We start from the raw sequence: 15166 nt of genomic DNA, 5'->3' as shown, positions 1-15166 counted from the left end.
GGGATTTGGTGATTTTTATGTTTTTTGTTGTTCACTGATTTTGTTTATAAATCATATGTTCTCCAAAATAAATTAGGTCTATTGATAAAACTTGTTTTTCCTGTCTCAAGAATATGGTATATTTTCTGTCAAACGTATCTCTTGTGTTGTTATTTACAATCATATAAGATAAAATTGACATCAAATTTGGCAACCCCTTCATTTATCATGAAAACCAGGAAAGTCTTCAAAGGAAGGGAATCAAAGGAAGTTCCTTCCACCGTTCCTTCCTTGTTGTCGCCCGTTCTTCAGCCCCGCTACTTTCGATTTAGAATCTTGTGCGACAGAAAAAGGTAAGACTGACCCAAGGAGGTTATAGATCTAGATCTATATATACTTATACAGGGCTACCGGCGCTTTTTCGGTAGTTCCTACCCCCCTTATTTGATAGAGCCTGACCTACATCTATATCTAGATATAGATCTAAAATCTATATATACGTTTGATTCGCGGCAAGCTAAGATGTCAAACCTAACAACTGCAAAACATGAAATTGTGGTAAAATTCAGGGGGGCTTGCCCCCCTGAAACCCCCCACCTTGTTTTTATTAGGTCAGGGGGGCAAGCCCCCCTGAAACCCCCCTACTCTTGGGGCCAAAACCGGCGAATAACAAATGCGGGGTGGGAACTACCGAAAAAGCGCCGGGCTACCCTTATAGTAGATCTAGTCTCCGCCTAAGATCCCACCGCTTACGATCCCAGTTCGCTTATGATCCCGTTGTTTTAGGAAAACATAATTTTTACTATACAAAAGTCACCCCTAAGATCCCGCTCTGATGGCAGTGATGGTCTACATTCGGCTAAGATCCCGCATTTCAGATCATGATTTGCTAAACAAAAACCCGGGCAGGACAGCCGATCAACCAAGAGTGAAAAGTTGAGATCAATAAACTGTCCGTCGCATCAAAGATCAGCCACTAACGTGAATGTGATCACATACACGTTGTAAAACTCGATGAAGCGATACAATGATTAATGTTTGCCCCAGACGGGATCACACCAGGGTGTGAACTGACCGACGCATTTGTTTTCCCCACGCATCGCTCTCACACCTGAGCTCGCCACCTAAACTGGCATCACTCGCTAGGTATGTAGGGCCTACACGTTCGGTCCAGGCGGGATCCGGGATCACATTGAACCGTGAACTCTTCCTTGACCATTGCAGCAGTTGTCTCTACTCCCGAATTTGCGAGACAGACTGAATTTTAATTGGTGCGTTCACAACATAATGGTGTATAACGACAAAGGCGGTTTGGAGGGGGGGGGGGGAACTTGGTCAGAGATGGAAAGCTATACATTTTTGACAGGTAAAGAGGAGGGGCAACTGGATAAGCGTAGATCTTGAGACTCATGATAGGATAATAAGTGAAAATGGCACGCCTCATGCCACTATGCACTATGATAGGTCATCAAGGTTAACCACTGTTTGCTCGCCATACGTCTTAAACCCACCAAGGGGTCACGCCAGTTCATTGTAGAGTGGAGGGAGACCGTTTTACCGATTGTGAGCCTTAACATGGGTCTCCATAGATTCTTCCCTGGGTTCATCGATTAAGATCCCAGTTCGCCTAAGATCCCGCATTTCCTTGCTCCCGAGCACCGGGATCTTAGGCGGAGACTACTGTACAGGTTGTTAATGTTAGGTCCTTGGACTGACCGCATATATTTCTTTTTCTTTTCGGTTTGTTTGAAAAGGGAAAAGGCTGTACATAGATTCTACTGTATAGTTATTCGCACAGGGTGTGTAAACTATGATAGTTAACTATGGAATTGTATTCGCACAGGGTGTGTGAATACTATGAGAATTCGGGGCGATTTTGTAGTTTCGTTCGTTATAGTCAAGAGTAGGGGAGCCCTCCAGACCTAAAAAAAAAAAGGTAGCGTCAATTGCCACCGAGTGATGCGGTGGCAATTTAAAAAACGCAGTGGCTATTTTTACGGCGAGCCGTAAAGATAGCCTCCCAGTGAGTCCCAGGCTATTTTTACGGCGAACCTCGAAAAGCGACCCTACTCCGCCTCTCATATACGCGACATGCCTCAATGTATTAGATCTAGGCCTATAGTAGGAGCCGTTCAAAATATAAACTTACACCTCAGAGGGGAAAGGGTGTCTTTGGCTTCTGTAAGAAAAGTGTAAGATTGGGTGGGGAGGTTAACCGAATATGACACTTCTGTGAGATGAACGTTTTGCTCATGACTGGGAAGAAAAGGTAAAAGAAAAAGTGGATAAATGCCAGTAACAAGACCCAGATCTGCATGATCACTGCAGGTCCCCGTCGTTGCTTTTTTTCTTTTTTGAGAGGAAAGGGGGGGGGGGGGGGGGGGTTACAAATAATTTTGAAATTATGATGAAAATTCTGTCGGTGGATATCTAATTTCTTAATGTTTCTTTGTAACTTTGCAACTGATTTGCTGATCTTTTAATGTCTTGATGTCTTTTATTTGTAAGGTACGTACCTATTGCATTGACAAGAGTCTCAATGTCTTCCACATTTATGCATTCTTTCTAGTTCATATGGTTTGATTAAATTGTATTAACTGAAATGATTTTTTTTTTACAAGCTGGTTAAAAAAAGCCACGTACAGTACAGGTATCTTTAAAATAATAATGGAAGTTGAAGATCGGAAAAAGTACTAATATTAAATTGGTGTGGATGGGGGTTGGAGGCAAATGTGAGAAAAGTGGTATTTGGGTTTTGTGTTTTAAAAACGTCCCCAAAAGTGTAAGATTATATTTGAACAGCCTCATAGGTTTTCCATTTCCTCCTCTTCACCATCATCATTCTATTCTCTTCTTCATCTTCCTTCTCCCTTTCTCCACCACCACCTCTTCCTTTTTCTCCCCACCATCATCATTCACCCTCTCTTTATCATCACCACCACCATCACCTCCTCGTCATTATCATAACCATCACCACTGCCACTGCCAGCATCATCATCTCATTCACAGACATCACTACATTATGTACCACACCCACAAGAAGAGCGGCCATTTTGGAGTTAACACTTTTCGCCTTGGGAATGCCTATAAAAATTTTCCTCCTTCCTTTGCACTGAGCAGATTTTTGATAGAGGTGTAAAATATTTTGTTGTTGTTCACAGTGATTAATTTATTAATTATTGTGATGCAATTTCAGGGTACAGGAACACACATATATATATATATTTTTTTTTTTCATTTAAATATCAAAATTTTGCTCAGTACGATTGACCATAGTATCTGTATCTACCATTCCATGAATTTTCATGCAATTTTGCTAGATAGTAGAAGCCTTCGGTTTTTAAAAATAATTATTTGTTTTGCATGTTGGTGCTGTTTCCATTCCATGGCAACTTTCATATTTTCGGACTTATCAAAATTTACTTTTTTCATTATTTCTTATGCCGTATAATTTTTTTTCCTATATATGAATTGGAAAAAGAATCACCCTTGGGGTGAGCTGTTCCCCGTAAAAATGGACAGTAATAATATGAGCACATCAGAAAACAAAAAACAAAAACTTAAAAAATGCGATCTATTTTATTATTTGAAAGAATCCCACAACAACAAGGTCCTAGTAAAGAACATAAAAACATTGAATTGTTTAAAAGTCCAGAATAAAGACTATAATAATTATGAAGCCAATAACACCCTTTCCCCTCTGAGGTGTAAGTTTATATTTTGAAGGGCCCCTACTATAGGCCTAGATCTAATACATTGAGGCATGTCGCGTACATGAGAGGCGGAGTAGGGTCGCATTTCGAGGATCGCCGTAAAAATAGCCTGGGACTCACTGGGAGGCTATCTTTACGGCACGCCGTAAAAATAGCCTGGGATGCTATCTTTACGGCTCGCCGTAAAAATAGCCACTGCGTTTTAAAAAATTGACTTTTTGTCAATTGCCACCAAGTGAAGCGGTGTCAAGTCTGAAAAAACACTAGATCTAGATCTATTTTTAGCATTTATACATAATAATACTAATTTCATTGGACGAGCATGTAGTCTAGAGCTACGGTACCAACTTGGCGTGTTTTCAATGAGACGTAGGCCTAGATCTAGGCTAGCCTTAGCCTACACTTTGGTGTAGAACCAACACAGGCAATTCTAAAAGTAGAAGGTCACAAACGCACACAAACTCAAGCAGAAATTCACGTTATATCGGGGAACATAAATCGGGGGACGGGGGTGGGGAAAAGACACACACACACACAAACACACACAGAGGGACAGAGAGGCGAACGCACAACACCGAGCACTTGAGCACAATAAGCTAGATCTAGATCTACCCTCCAAAGCAAAAGAGCTCCAATTTACTCGGTGGCAATTGACAAAAAGTCAATTTTTGTCAATTGCCACCGCGTCACTGGGTGGCAATTGACACTACCAAAAAAAAAATATGGAGGGGGAGGGGGGGTTCAGGGAGTTGATGTTTGCTGTTCTGCCGTAAGCTGACAAAACGCCTTTTTTTGTCCAGAGCAGTTTTGAGAAATCAACAATTTTCAGTTTTCTTACAATTTTAGTAACAATATCTCGACTATTTTGCACAAGCAGATCTACATCAACGTTTGAACTCGCACCTTCATCAGAATGTCATTCCGTATGTACAACATAAATTTTGTTTATTTTCTTTGAGAAATAAACAAATAATCACGAAAAAAGGTGTTTTGTCAGCTTTGTCTTGCGTTTTAATAAAAATGCCTTTTTTTAGATGTTCGCTGTCAGAACGCCTTTTTTTTAGTCGCTGGCACGAAAAAAAGGTGTTGTGTCTGCGAAATGTATTTAGCCGTGCACACCTTTTATTGATAAGTGAGAATTGGGAGACGGGAGATGAGGCACAGAATCCCTTTGAAGTTTTGCATGATTAAACTATGTGTGTAGAATCGCTGGTAAAAACTGATTTTATTTTCGGAATCAGCATATCAAAATAAGAAAAGTGGGTCGCATGTAGCCTGATTTGATACCACAAATAAGCAAACTTTGTTTTCGAATTGTCAGGTAGATTCTATGCAGGTCAGCCACTGTGTATGCATTTGATGTCAAAGCTGATAGGCCTAGATCTAAAGATAACTTAACCACTGACTGGACAATTTATAGGCAATGCAATTTCAACTGGACGGCACCCATGCCCATGGTTCTCGAGTAGAATTAGGGGTCATTGTGACGTCAAAGAGGTCATCCTGTCCGCAGTCTTGTCCATCGAGATTTATTAATATTAGTTTAAACCGCTTCATACTTCATATTATATTTATTATAACACCTAGATATCTTCACATGGATGAAAATTTTAAAAAGAGATCGATCATTTCTCTGCCCCCTCCCTCCCCCCCCCTCTCTCTCTCTCTCTCTCTCTCTCTCTCTCTCTCTCTCTCTCTCTCTCTCTCTCTCTCTCTCTCCCTCTCTCTCTCTCTCTCTCTCTCTCTCTCTCTCTCTCTCTCTCTTCTCTCTGTGTACGTGTGTGTTGTGTATAATGTGTGTGTGTGTGTGTATGTGTGTACACGTGTGTGTGTAAATGTGTGTGTCCGTCTGTCTCTCAGTGTTAGCTTTTATAATAGTATGTTTGTGTGTGTGTGTGTGTGTGTGTGTGTGTGTGTGTGTGTGTGTGTGTCTGTGTGTGCCTTTATGAGTGAGTCAGAGTGAGTGCGTTTGTCTCTGTCAGTGAGTGAGTGTGTGTTTGTGTGTGTGTGTGTGTGTTTGTGTATGTGAGTGTGTTTGTAAGTATTTTGTTTGTGTGTGTGAGTGTGTGTCTGTGTTTGTTTGAGTGAGTTTGCATGTGTGCGTGTGTGTGTATGTGTGTGTGTAAGCCTGAGTGTGCTTGTGTGTACGACTGTTTGTTTGTGTGTGTATGTGTGTGTGTGGTGTGTGTTTGTGTGCATGTGAGTGTGTGTCTGTGAGTCTGTATGTGTACATGTGTAATAATATGTATATGTGTGTGTTTGAGTGTGTGTGTGTGTGTGTGTGTATAAGCCTGTGTGTGCATGATCATACCCAAGACAAGAATCACTGTTACAATGTTGGGACCAGACAATAAAAAGGCATTCTGTCTGCGTTTTCCTTGAACAGAGTTTGCTGACAGGGCGCCTTTTTTCCAAAGCCGTGGTGAACTCTTAAAAAATTGTCAGCGTAACCATATAAAAAGGCGTTCTTTCGAAATTTGAATGTTATTTTATTTTAAAAACTTTGTCACAGTTTCACTTTTATCTTTTTTACACAAGTAGGGTAACAGGTCAGACTGTCGATTTAGCAAATAAAAAATTTTCGCGCCAAAATGAAAAAAGGCATTTTGTCAGCTTACGGCAGAGTTAGGTTGCATCCCTGCTCTTTGTGTTGCCTATTTATTGGTTATCAAGACTTATGGATTTCTTTTCTGGTACCCTTCTCTGGATGTAAACAAATGGGTCGTGGACTTTAACGAATGGAACTACAAGATCACCGAATTATGAATCTTCCCTAACAATAACTGAATCCACCAAGTCTCTAAATAAAACATTCCAAGCAGGAAAACTTTACTTTACTTTTCTTTTATCCGCCCCTTGTACCCTTTTTCGGGTATTGCGGGAAGAAAGAGAGGTCTCTCTGTCGCCAGCCGGAGAGCTTGGGTCAGGGGGATGCCGTGTTTCCCGGTGGCGTCGGTAGCCTAGTGGTTAGGCTACCGGACTCGTAATCGTGAGATTGCGAGTTCGGGGGTTCGAGCCTCAGCTCGGTCTGACGTTGTGTCCTTGGGAAAGGCACTTTACACGAACTTCCCACTTGGCTCGGTCCTATCAGAGACGGACGTTAAACTAGGAAGTCCCGCCCCTTAAATAACCTAATAGTGTTGATACGGGCGTTAAACCTATACCATTTCACCATTTTCATTTTCGCCGTGTTTCCCTGACTCCATCTATACAGGTCTTTCTTGGTCACACTCTAGCCTTGTTGCCATCGAATTTTGGGATGTAGGCTCGTTGTGCTGGATGGTGTATTGGTAATCGTAGGAGATGTCCGAACCATTTGATTCTTTGGTGTTGGATATGATGCATGACATCATTTGTGCCCACCATTTCTCGGAGTACTGAGTTTCTAATTTTGTCTCGTCTGGTCTTGTTTACTACTTTTTTAAGGCATAGCATTTCACATGTTGTAATTCTATACTCTAATGTTTGTCTTGTTCAAGGTCCATGTTTGGCATTGATAAGTGAGTGTTGGGATGAATATGGCGTTGATCATTTTAAGTTTTGTTGTCATGGGGATGTTAGGATGTTTCAGTAGTGGAGTAAGCTGGTAACTAACATTACTGGCCTTTTGCACTCATGTTTCTATTTTTCTGTTCCGTCGCCCATCCTCTGTGAATATACTTCCGAGGTACTTAAATTCTTGGACCTGTCTGAGACTTTTGTTGTTGATGTGTATCCTGAGTGGTTCTGGCTTTCTGCTTACTTTTATTGTCTCTGTTTTGTTAATGTTGATCTTCATGTCGTAGTTGTTACATTCTTAGATTAATCTGGTGGTGTGGTGTTGGAGACTTCGTTCTTCTTTGTGTGCCAAGTTTTGGTCATCAGCGAGGAGTAATTCATTTAAGGCATCTGGTTCTGTGTTGACCTCTTTTGTAATTCTATCCATATATATATGATAAATAGTAGTGGTGATAGCACACTACCTTGTCTTACGCCGGATGTTATCTCGAACCATTCTGTGAGTCCCTCTGACGTTCTTACTGTACTTATGCTGGAAAACTCCCAGTAAAAATCTCATGTGATTTATAATAAAACTGAAATACAAACAAATTTTTTAAAATTCCATAACCATCCTTGAGCATGTTCTTAGCATGCCTTTCCACTTGTTTTCCCCCCTTAATTATTTCCAGCACCTCATGTTACCCACTGCAAATGGAACAAGACACACAAGTTCTTTCTTGGACTGGTAATTAGTTGCTTGGGTTTCTCTTTTTTCCAAGCTTTCGATGGTTGTATCACAATATAATAAAATATATTTAGTGAAATGGCCTTGTGGCTGACCTTTCCAGATTTCTGATTGTGATTAAAATAAAGTCTTGCCCATCTTCAAGATTTTGAAAATTAATACCTTGTCGATGATAAAGACAGCTGATGATAGAAAGAATCAAAGTTCATTATCTGGTACCACACTTCATTTTGTAGAACTCATCCAAGTTCTCTGATTTGGGGTCTAAGTCAATGGGAAGGTGTAAATACAAGACTTATGCTAAATTACACTTTAAATAATGATGCTTGTTGGAGTCTTGCACCGAACCTTCGAAGTGGGGAAGAAGTAAAAGAAATGACTTGTATCTGTACCACCCTGTTATTTACGTGGAACAAAATTTTAAGACAAAAAAAAATACTGGTCCAGTAGTTAGCAATGAATGTCTCCCCTGTCCCATACCCCCTTATGTGCAATCCATTATTGTTTCTGTTACAGTAGCCTCTGCCTAAGATCCCACCGCCTACGATTTTGGTTCGCTTTAAGATCCCGCTGTTTTAATCAAACAGAATTTTTACTATATAATATAAAAGTCCTCCGTAAGATCCCGCTCTGTATGATTACATGTTGCTAAGATCGCATATTTCAGATCATAGTTTACGGTGCAAAAACCCAGGCGCACATTGCTGATTGATCAATCAATTAAAATTTTCAGTCATTGTACTGCCTGTTGCGTCACAGATCAACCACTCGCAAGAATATAATCCCAGCACCGTTGTAAATCTCGATTGGATAGTACTATGTTTGCTCCAGATGGGATCACACTGAGGTGTAAACTCATAGATCTCTACCTGAATTTACATTACATGCATGGTAGGTAGGTAGGGCCTATCGATACGTTCATATCAGGCTCATGAATTTGCTAGACAGACGGAATTTTAATTGGTGCGATCACAACACAGTGCTGTGTTATGACAGAGGTGGGGGAACTCGGTCAGGTAAAGAAGAGGAGCAATAGGGTCAACATAGATCTTGAGACTCATGATTAAATCAGCGAAAATGGCATGCCTCATGCCATTGTCACTGGTCATCAAGGCTGACCACTCTTTGCTGGCCATAAGTCGTTAACCCCACCCAGGGATCACGTCAGTTTATTTCAGTGTAAAGGGAGACCATTTCACCAATTGTGGGCCTGAACATGAGTCACAGTGGATTCTCCATTTGATGTGTCGGCTAAGATCCTATTCGTCAAAGATCCCACAATTTTCCTGGCCCCCAAGCACTGGGAGCTTAGGTGGAGACTACAGTGTGTTTATTATAAGGTGAAAATCAGATAAATTATAAGAATATAGTGTATACCATTTTTTGTATTTTTGACTCTATAATATCTGGATGGATGGCAAAAACAGTGACTCTATAACATTGCTCAAAATAGTGTATCCATCTGTACTTTTACAGAATTAAGACCATGGATGGGAAACATCAGAGTTCAGAACTCACTGATGATGACAAAGTTCTCAAGGCCAGGGAACTCAAAGATAAAGGCAATGCTGCCTTCAAGGAGGGTCAGTATCAGAGAGCTGTTGGCAGTTATCACAGAGCCATGCTGTACATCAAAGGTCTCAGTATCAACTCTCCCTCCCCTCTTGGTGGTTTGGCTGCTGCTTTTGGAGAAAATGCCCCTGGGATGGAAAAGGTACAGATGTCACCTGAGATGGAGGCTGAAGCTCGGAGACTGAGTTGTGACTGTCACAACAATTTAGCAGGTGAGCAACCCCAACCCTCACTCATTGCCCCGCTCGTTTATGTACAGTCATGTCTTCTTAACAGCATCCTTTTTGGGAAGCAAGCTTTGGTTGTTATTGGGCGAAGGTTAATACTTTGCTGAATTATCAAGGGGGGGGGGGGGGGGTGGTTTTTTTCCCCCCCCCCCCCCCCCCCCCCCCCCCACACACACACAACACACATACACACTCACATACACAAGTCTTAATTGCTTGATGTGGTGACGTTTTTATGTCCGAAAGTGAGAACATTGGCAATATCAATGAATGGATGCTAGATCACAGGGCAGAAATGAGTTATGTTATGCACAATGGCCATGACACCCCTGCCTGCCAGCGGATACTTTGAAGTAAGGTAGTTCTTTGTGGCCTGCTATGAACTGAGCTCCAGTCCGGAGCTTGGTGTATTTTTTTGCAAGAGATTGTGTTATGAGGAGATACAGAAAAGAAGAAGGATCAATGCACACAAACATCTTGAGTCAGTCTGTGTTCACACTGTTTTTGTATCGGCAAAATAAAATTGCCAAACAATGAAGACATTGGAGATTGTTGTTGGAGGAAAAGGTTGCTATTGAAGGGAACTATTTATATAGTCTCGTGGTTAGGCTATTGAATTCATAATCTTCAGGTTGCGGATTCGGTGGTTCAGCCTCGGGCCGGACATTGTGTCCTTGGGAAAGGCGTTTAACACACATTTTCCTCACTTCACCCAGGTGTGAGTGGGCACCCGTCCGTAGACAGCGTGAGATCTTATAAGCACTGTGTGTTAATGTTTTAGCGCCTGTAAAATGGCAGCCTGCACTGTATGCTTCTCTGGAAGTTGAGATTGTTTCAGAATGCTATCAGGTCTGTTGGGGGAATAATATAAATTGTAAAGCGCATAGACAACTGTTGAAGGGGAATTTGCGCTACACAGATGCTGTCTGTTATTATTTGAGGAAAATCATATCACATGAGCTTAGATTGTTGCTTGGTAGAGGTTGCTCTAATCTGGGTTGCTGTTAAGTGGACTCCAATGTATTACTGACAATAAGTAGGCTTTTTTGATCGATTGTACCTGATTGTAAATATGTTGTTATGCCCCCATCATCACAATTTATATTTTTTCAGAGGCAAGGAGCGAACCTGGACTGACACTTAATATATTTAGTATATCAATAGACAAGATGGAGATGCTAAATATAATAGCTTCTCCTGTCAGGAATCAAACTCAGGTCTTCTGTGTGTTGCAATGGAGAACCTAACTAGTACACAAGAGACCCAATGTATGCTTTTGTTCTCTTTCAGAAAGCATCTTATGTACTGTAAATCTTGTTCTTAACTTTTTTTTAAAAGGGGAGTTTGTACAGTTCCAATGCCATCAAGATGTTTAGTTTTGTTAGAGAAATGACTATGAAACTAAGGAAGTTAAAATGTTGATGAGTTGATGCTTTATACATTAGTTTGAGACAAATCCTTGAAACTGAATTGTCTGGTTAGCTACAGAGCAAAGATGACTAATCGACAGAGAAATTACTTAATTATATAATAAATGTAACTACTTTCTGCTTCAACTCTTAATTCCTTCAACAGTTATGCAAATTTCTTTTATTGGATTTGTTTTCTCATCCCAGTCTTAATATAGGATTTGTTTATTGAAGGAAATAATACAGGAGAACTCGACTACAGCGGCTCCCGCTACAGCGGGACCATCCCTACAGCGGGACCTTACCGGAATCCCCCTTTTTTTCTATATATAAACTCAATTACCTGTGCTCGGGTTTAGCAGGGCAAGGAAAGGCCCGAACTCGGATACAGTGGGAGAGATGGAGCAAGCTCCGGCTGGGGGAAGGGGGTTGGGGGGCTGTAGGCAGGCTCCAAACTGGCATTCAGCGGTGCGGCGTTGTGAATGGCCAATCCAGTGATGAGTGAGGTGGGGCAGGCGACAGAGAGAGCTGGTGCGGAGAGAAGCGTTACGTGAGGCACTTCAAAAGTGATGTGCCGTAGCTTAGAGGCTCAGGATGAGAGTGTATATGCCATAGCCCTAGGCTAGGCCAAAAAGTAAAAAAAGAGGAGAGCATGTAGTGTGTGAATTCCTGATTCATTGAATTGCGATCGTTGGTGCTCATAGGCATATGTACGTTGCCTTTCCAGTATGATACACAGCACAAGCAATGAGAACGGGGAAAAGATGGCTTCCAACAAGAACAAAAGGAAATGCTTCTCACTCTAATTGAAAGCCGAGGTAATCAATGAAGTTGACAAGAAAAGGAAGACTAATCAAGAGCACAAATTTTATTGATATAGCAGGGACGTATTCATGTAGATATTTAGAAAATTTTCGATAATTTCCTCTTTGCATTCCTATAGCGGGAACTCACAGCGAGATTTTTCTTCTGGAACAAAATGTCCAGCTTTAGCCATGTTCTACTGTACATATATCATGTTGGTTGATCAAACAGTTTATATGGACTTGTCTTTTTCCTCAGCATGTTTACTCAAGGAATCAGAGCCAAAGTACAGGAGGGTCATTGACCTTTGCAATAAAGCTCTTGAATCTTGTCCTGGTAATGTCAAAGCTTTGTACAGAAAAGGGACCTCGCTATATGCTCTCGGAGACTTTGAAGAAGCTCTCACTGCATTGGAGAAAGCTGGCCAAGGTATTACACATGAGTTGCAGATGTGGTCAATTTTTTGAAAAATTAGAGAAAACTCCCTTGTCCTTGGGCCATTAGATGCATTTGCTATTTCTTGGTCATGGTGAATTTATGGGAAGGGGGGGGGGGGATGGGCTCATTCAATAGGTCCCGGGTTGGAAACCTGTCAGTGACAAAAAATTTTCTTCTCTAAAACGTTCTCCTTTCACCTCCTTTCCCTTTTCTGATCTCTTATCATGTTCTGTCATCTGCTTTCATCTCCACTTTCTAAGGCTCTTTACAAAGATGCATTATCAGTGGATAGTTTCTATGATGTTTCTGCTGACCTCACGATAACAAAGACACTCGTACATAGTGGAAAATAATGTGTATAAGACATTTTTGTATTTGCTTTTCTATGTCTAGAACGTCATAGAAAGCCCAAGATTATCTTTATAATTAGTTGCTTTTATGCCGAATTGATCTATATTCTGAAAGTGTAGGGGGCAACTTTTAATGCTTATGGACCATTTTGTTTTTATTTTCTATTTTTTAGTGCTCTAATATTATGGAAGGCAGATTGTTTTTTACTTTTGTATTATTTTATGCTGCATAGGTTTATTTTCCAAAACTGTGGGGTGCTCCTTTCTGTCTTATGCAGTATTACTGTTCTGTATTTCCTCTTCTAATACTGCATTTGGCTCCTTTCTGTAATAGCTACTAACAAATAATCTTTTTTGAGGGAATGGCTTGTGCTAGATGAGGATAACAGCTATATGACTCAGCCCTAGGCTTTTTAAAAAATGCAGATCTTAATGACTGTAAGGCCAGTGATGTGCACTATATTGTGTCTTTGTTTCTTGTGACGTTTATTATATGTGACGTCATATGTTCGCGTGTGCGTTGATAAGGACTTTGATCAGTTTTTATTATGACTCTGATGTAGGCAAATCTGGATGGTGGATGGATGGCGGGTACTCTGGTGTGGTTTGCTCCTTCTTTCCTATCGAACATCGTCCTGATCTCGCCTTCTTTTTTGGGTTTGTTACTCTCTTGTAACATCTCTAATCTTCGGCACGTGGGTGGTTGTGGGTGCTCTGGTGTGGTTTGCTTCTTCTTTCCTATCAAACATCTATCATCCTTATCTCCCCTTCTTCTTTTTTATGTTTGTTACTCTCTTGTAACACCTCTAATCTTCTGGCGCTCATATGACCTTTTACAGTTGTGATCGCCGTAAAACCTCTATTAAAACTAAAACTAAATGTTTGGCATTTATAAACCTTATTGTGTTGCAAGTGCAGTAAAACTCTTACTTAAAACTAAAATCTGGATGAAAATTCTCCAGTGTGGCTTTTAAGAATTTGTAATAGTGCCTTATGGGTTTGTATGAGTGGATGTGTGTATTTGTGCTGTGTGTGTGTGTGTATTATAGTGTATGTGTTCGTTTTTATTTATGCATATTTCCTCCTGTGTTTCTTAAAAGTAGAATATCTTATTTTGGTATCTATGTATAACGTCTAATATCTAGATCATGAGGGTAGGCACTTATTGATGTGTGGGTTTTTTGTACCTCCTGGAGTCATATTTCTTCTGTTTTCTTGTCCGATAGATGCAAGTGTGAGGAAGCACATTGATCTCTGCAAGGTTGCCATCAAGAAACAGGACAAGGAATTGTCGCAGAAATACAAAGCTATGTTCAAATCCTGACCTGATTAGAGTTCAAAATGAGTAAGGAAGATTAGTTGCTAGATAAATTTGAATGTGTCTTAATCCGCTCAGCTTTCCGTCAAAGAGAGTTTGATGGATTGGCTACGTGGCCTGATGATTCTTTTGCCATGAGAATTCAGGTTCAGTGAGTGGACTCTGCCTTCATCAAAATTTGGACCATTCAATGTTTATTAATGGTTTCCTCTCTGTCTATGCAAATTTCTGAGTTGCATGATCAAGGGACATCTTTGTTAGTGTGTATGAAGTGCTTTATGAATTATTATTGATAGTGTATGTAAAGAAGACAACTAACATAATGGTGGCTACAACGATGAACGCTCTTGCTTTCCGTTCCTTGTGAACCCAGAGTCATTATTATCCTGTGTGTTGAGTACTTTTTGATGACAAGAGATACTGAATGATGTGTTGACTGAAAATATCAAACATTTGTTATGTCTACAGGTCGAGCTCTGACTGTAATTTATCTCTATTTCTAGTAAGATGTTATAAACTATGTTTTATATACGTTGGGCATCATAGTGAAATCAGGCGCTCGTTGAACAAATGACATTTAAAAAATCTGCATTTTTCGGTCACTGGGCAATTTTTTTCTAATTTTCTTTTTTTGACTCAACACCTTTTATGTCCATTTAAAAACACATTTTTATGAGGATTTTTACAGAAAAACATTGATGAAGGGCACAAAAAAATGTAAATTTTCAGTTTTCAAAGACTCGCAGGCATAGAAGTTTCCTAAATTTGGCGGCCATTTTCTCACTAATTTTACCTCTGAAACCAGGTGACCTTGTCCTCCTTTCAATCACAAATATTTCGACTTTTATTCATCATGGATGAATGTTTTTTTCACCAAAAGGAAGGCAAATGAACAGGCTTTAAGATAATACCAATTACCCCGTGTATGCCCAAAAACTGGCGAGCGCCCGATTCCGCCTCGTCTTGACACTTATGGGTCAAAATTTCAGGTGGAGTACAGATTCTGTGACATAGCAACCAAATTTTGAAATGCTTGTAAATGACTTGAGGCTGAGACATAATGTTATTCAGGTTGAAGAGTATCATAAAAGAAAATGACAGCACTTTGTTAAAAGCCCTTCAAAAGATACG

The 15166-nt window shown here is 40.4% G+C and overlaps 1 protein-coding gene across 1 annotated transcript; it reads left to right on the top strand.

Annotated features, from left to right (window-relative positions):
- Nucleotides 1-133: 133 nt before the first annotated feature.
- LOC101853905 (tetratricopeptide repeat protein 9C) lies at nt 134-14647 on the top strand. Its single transcript, XM_005091149.3, has 4 exons — nt 134-332; nt 9394-9701; nt 12188-12358; nt 13944-14647. The coding sequence occupies exons 1-4, from the start codon at nt 208-210 to the stop codon at nt 14039-14041; spliced, it is 702 nt and encodes a 233-aa protein (XP_005091206.2). The 5' UTR covers nt 134-207; the 3' UTR covers nt 14042-14647.
- Nucleotides 14648-15166: the final 519 nt, after the last annotated feature.

The sequence above is a fragment of the Aplysia californica genome, unplaced genomic scaffold, assembly GCF_000002075.1.
Source record: "Aplysia californica isolate F4 #8 unplaced genomic scaffold, AplCal3.0 scaffold00026, whole genome shotgun sequence".
NCBI lineage: Eukaryota > Metazoa > Mollusca > Gastropoda > Aplysiida > Aplysiidae > Aplysia > Aplysia californica.
This window is presented reverse-complemented; position numbering and strand designations above follow the sequence as displayed.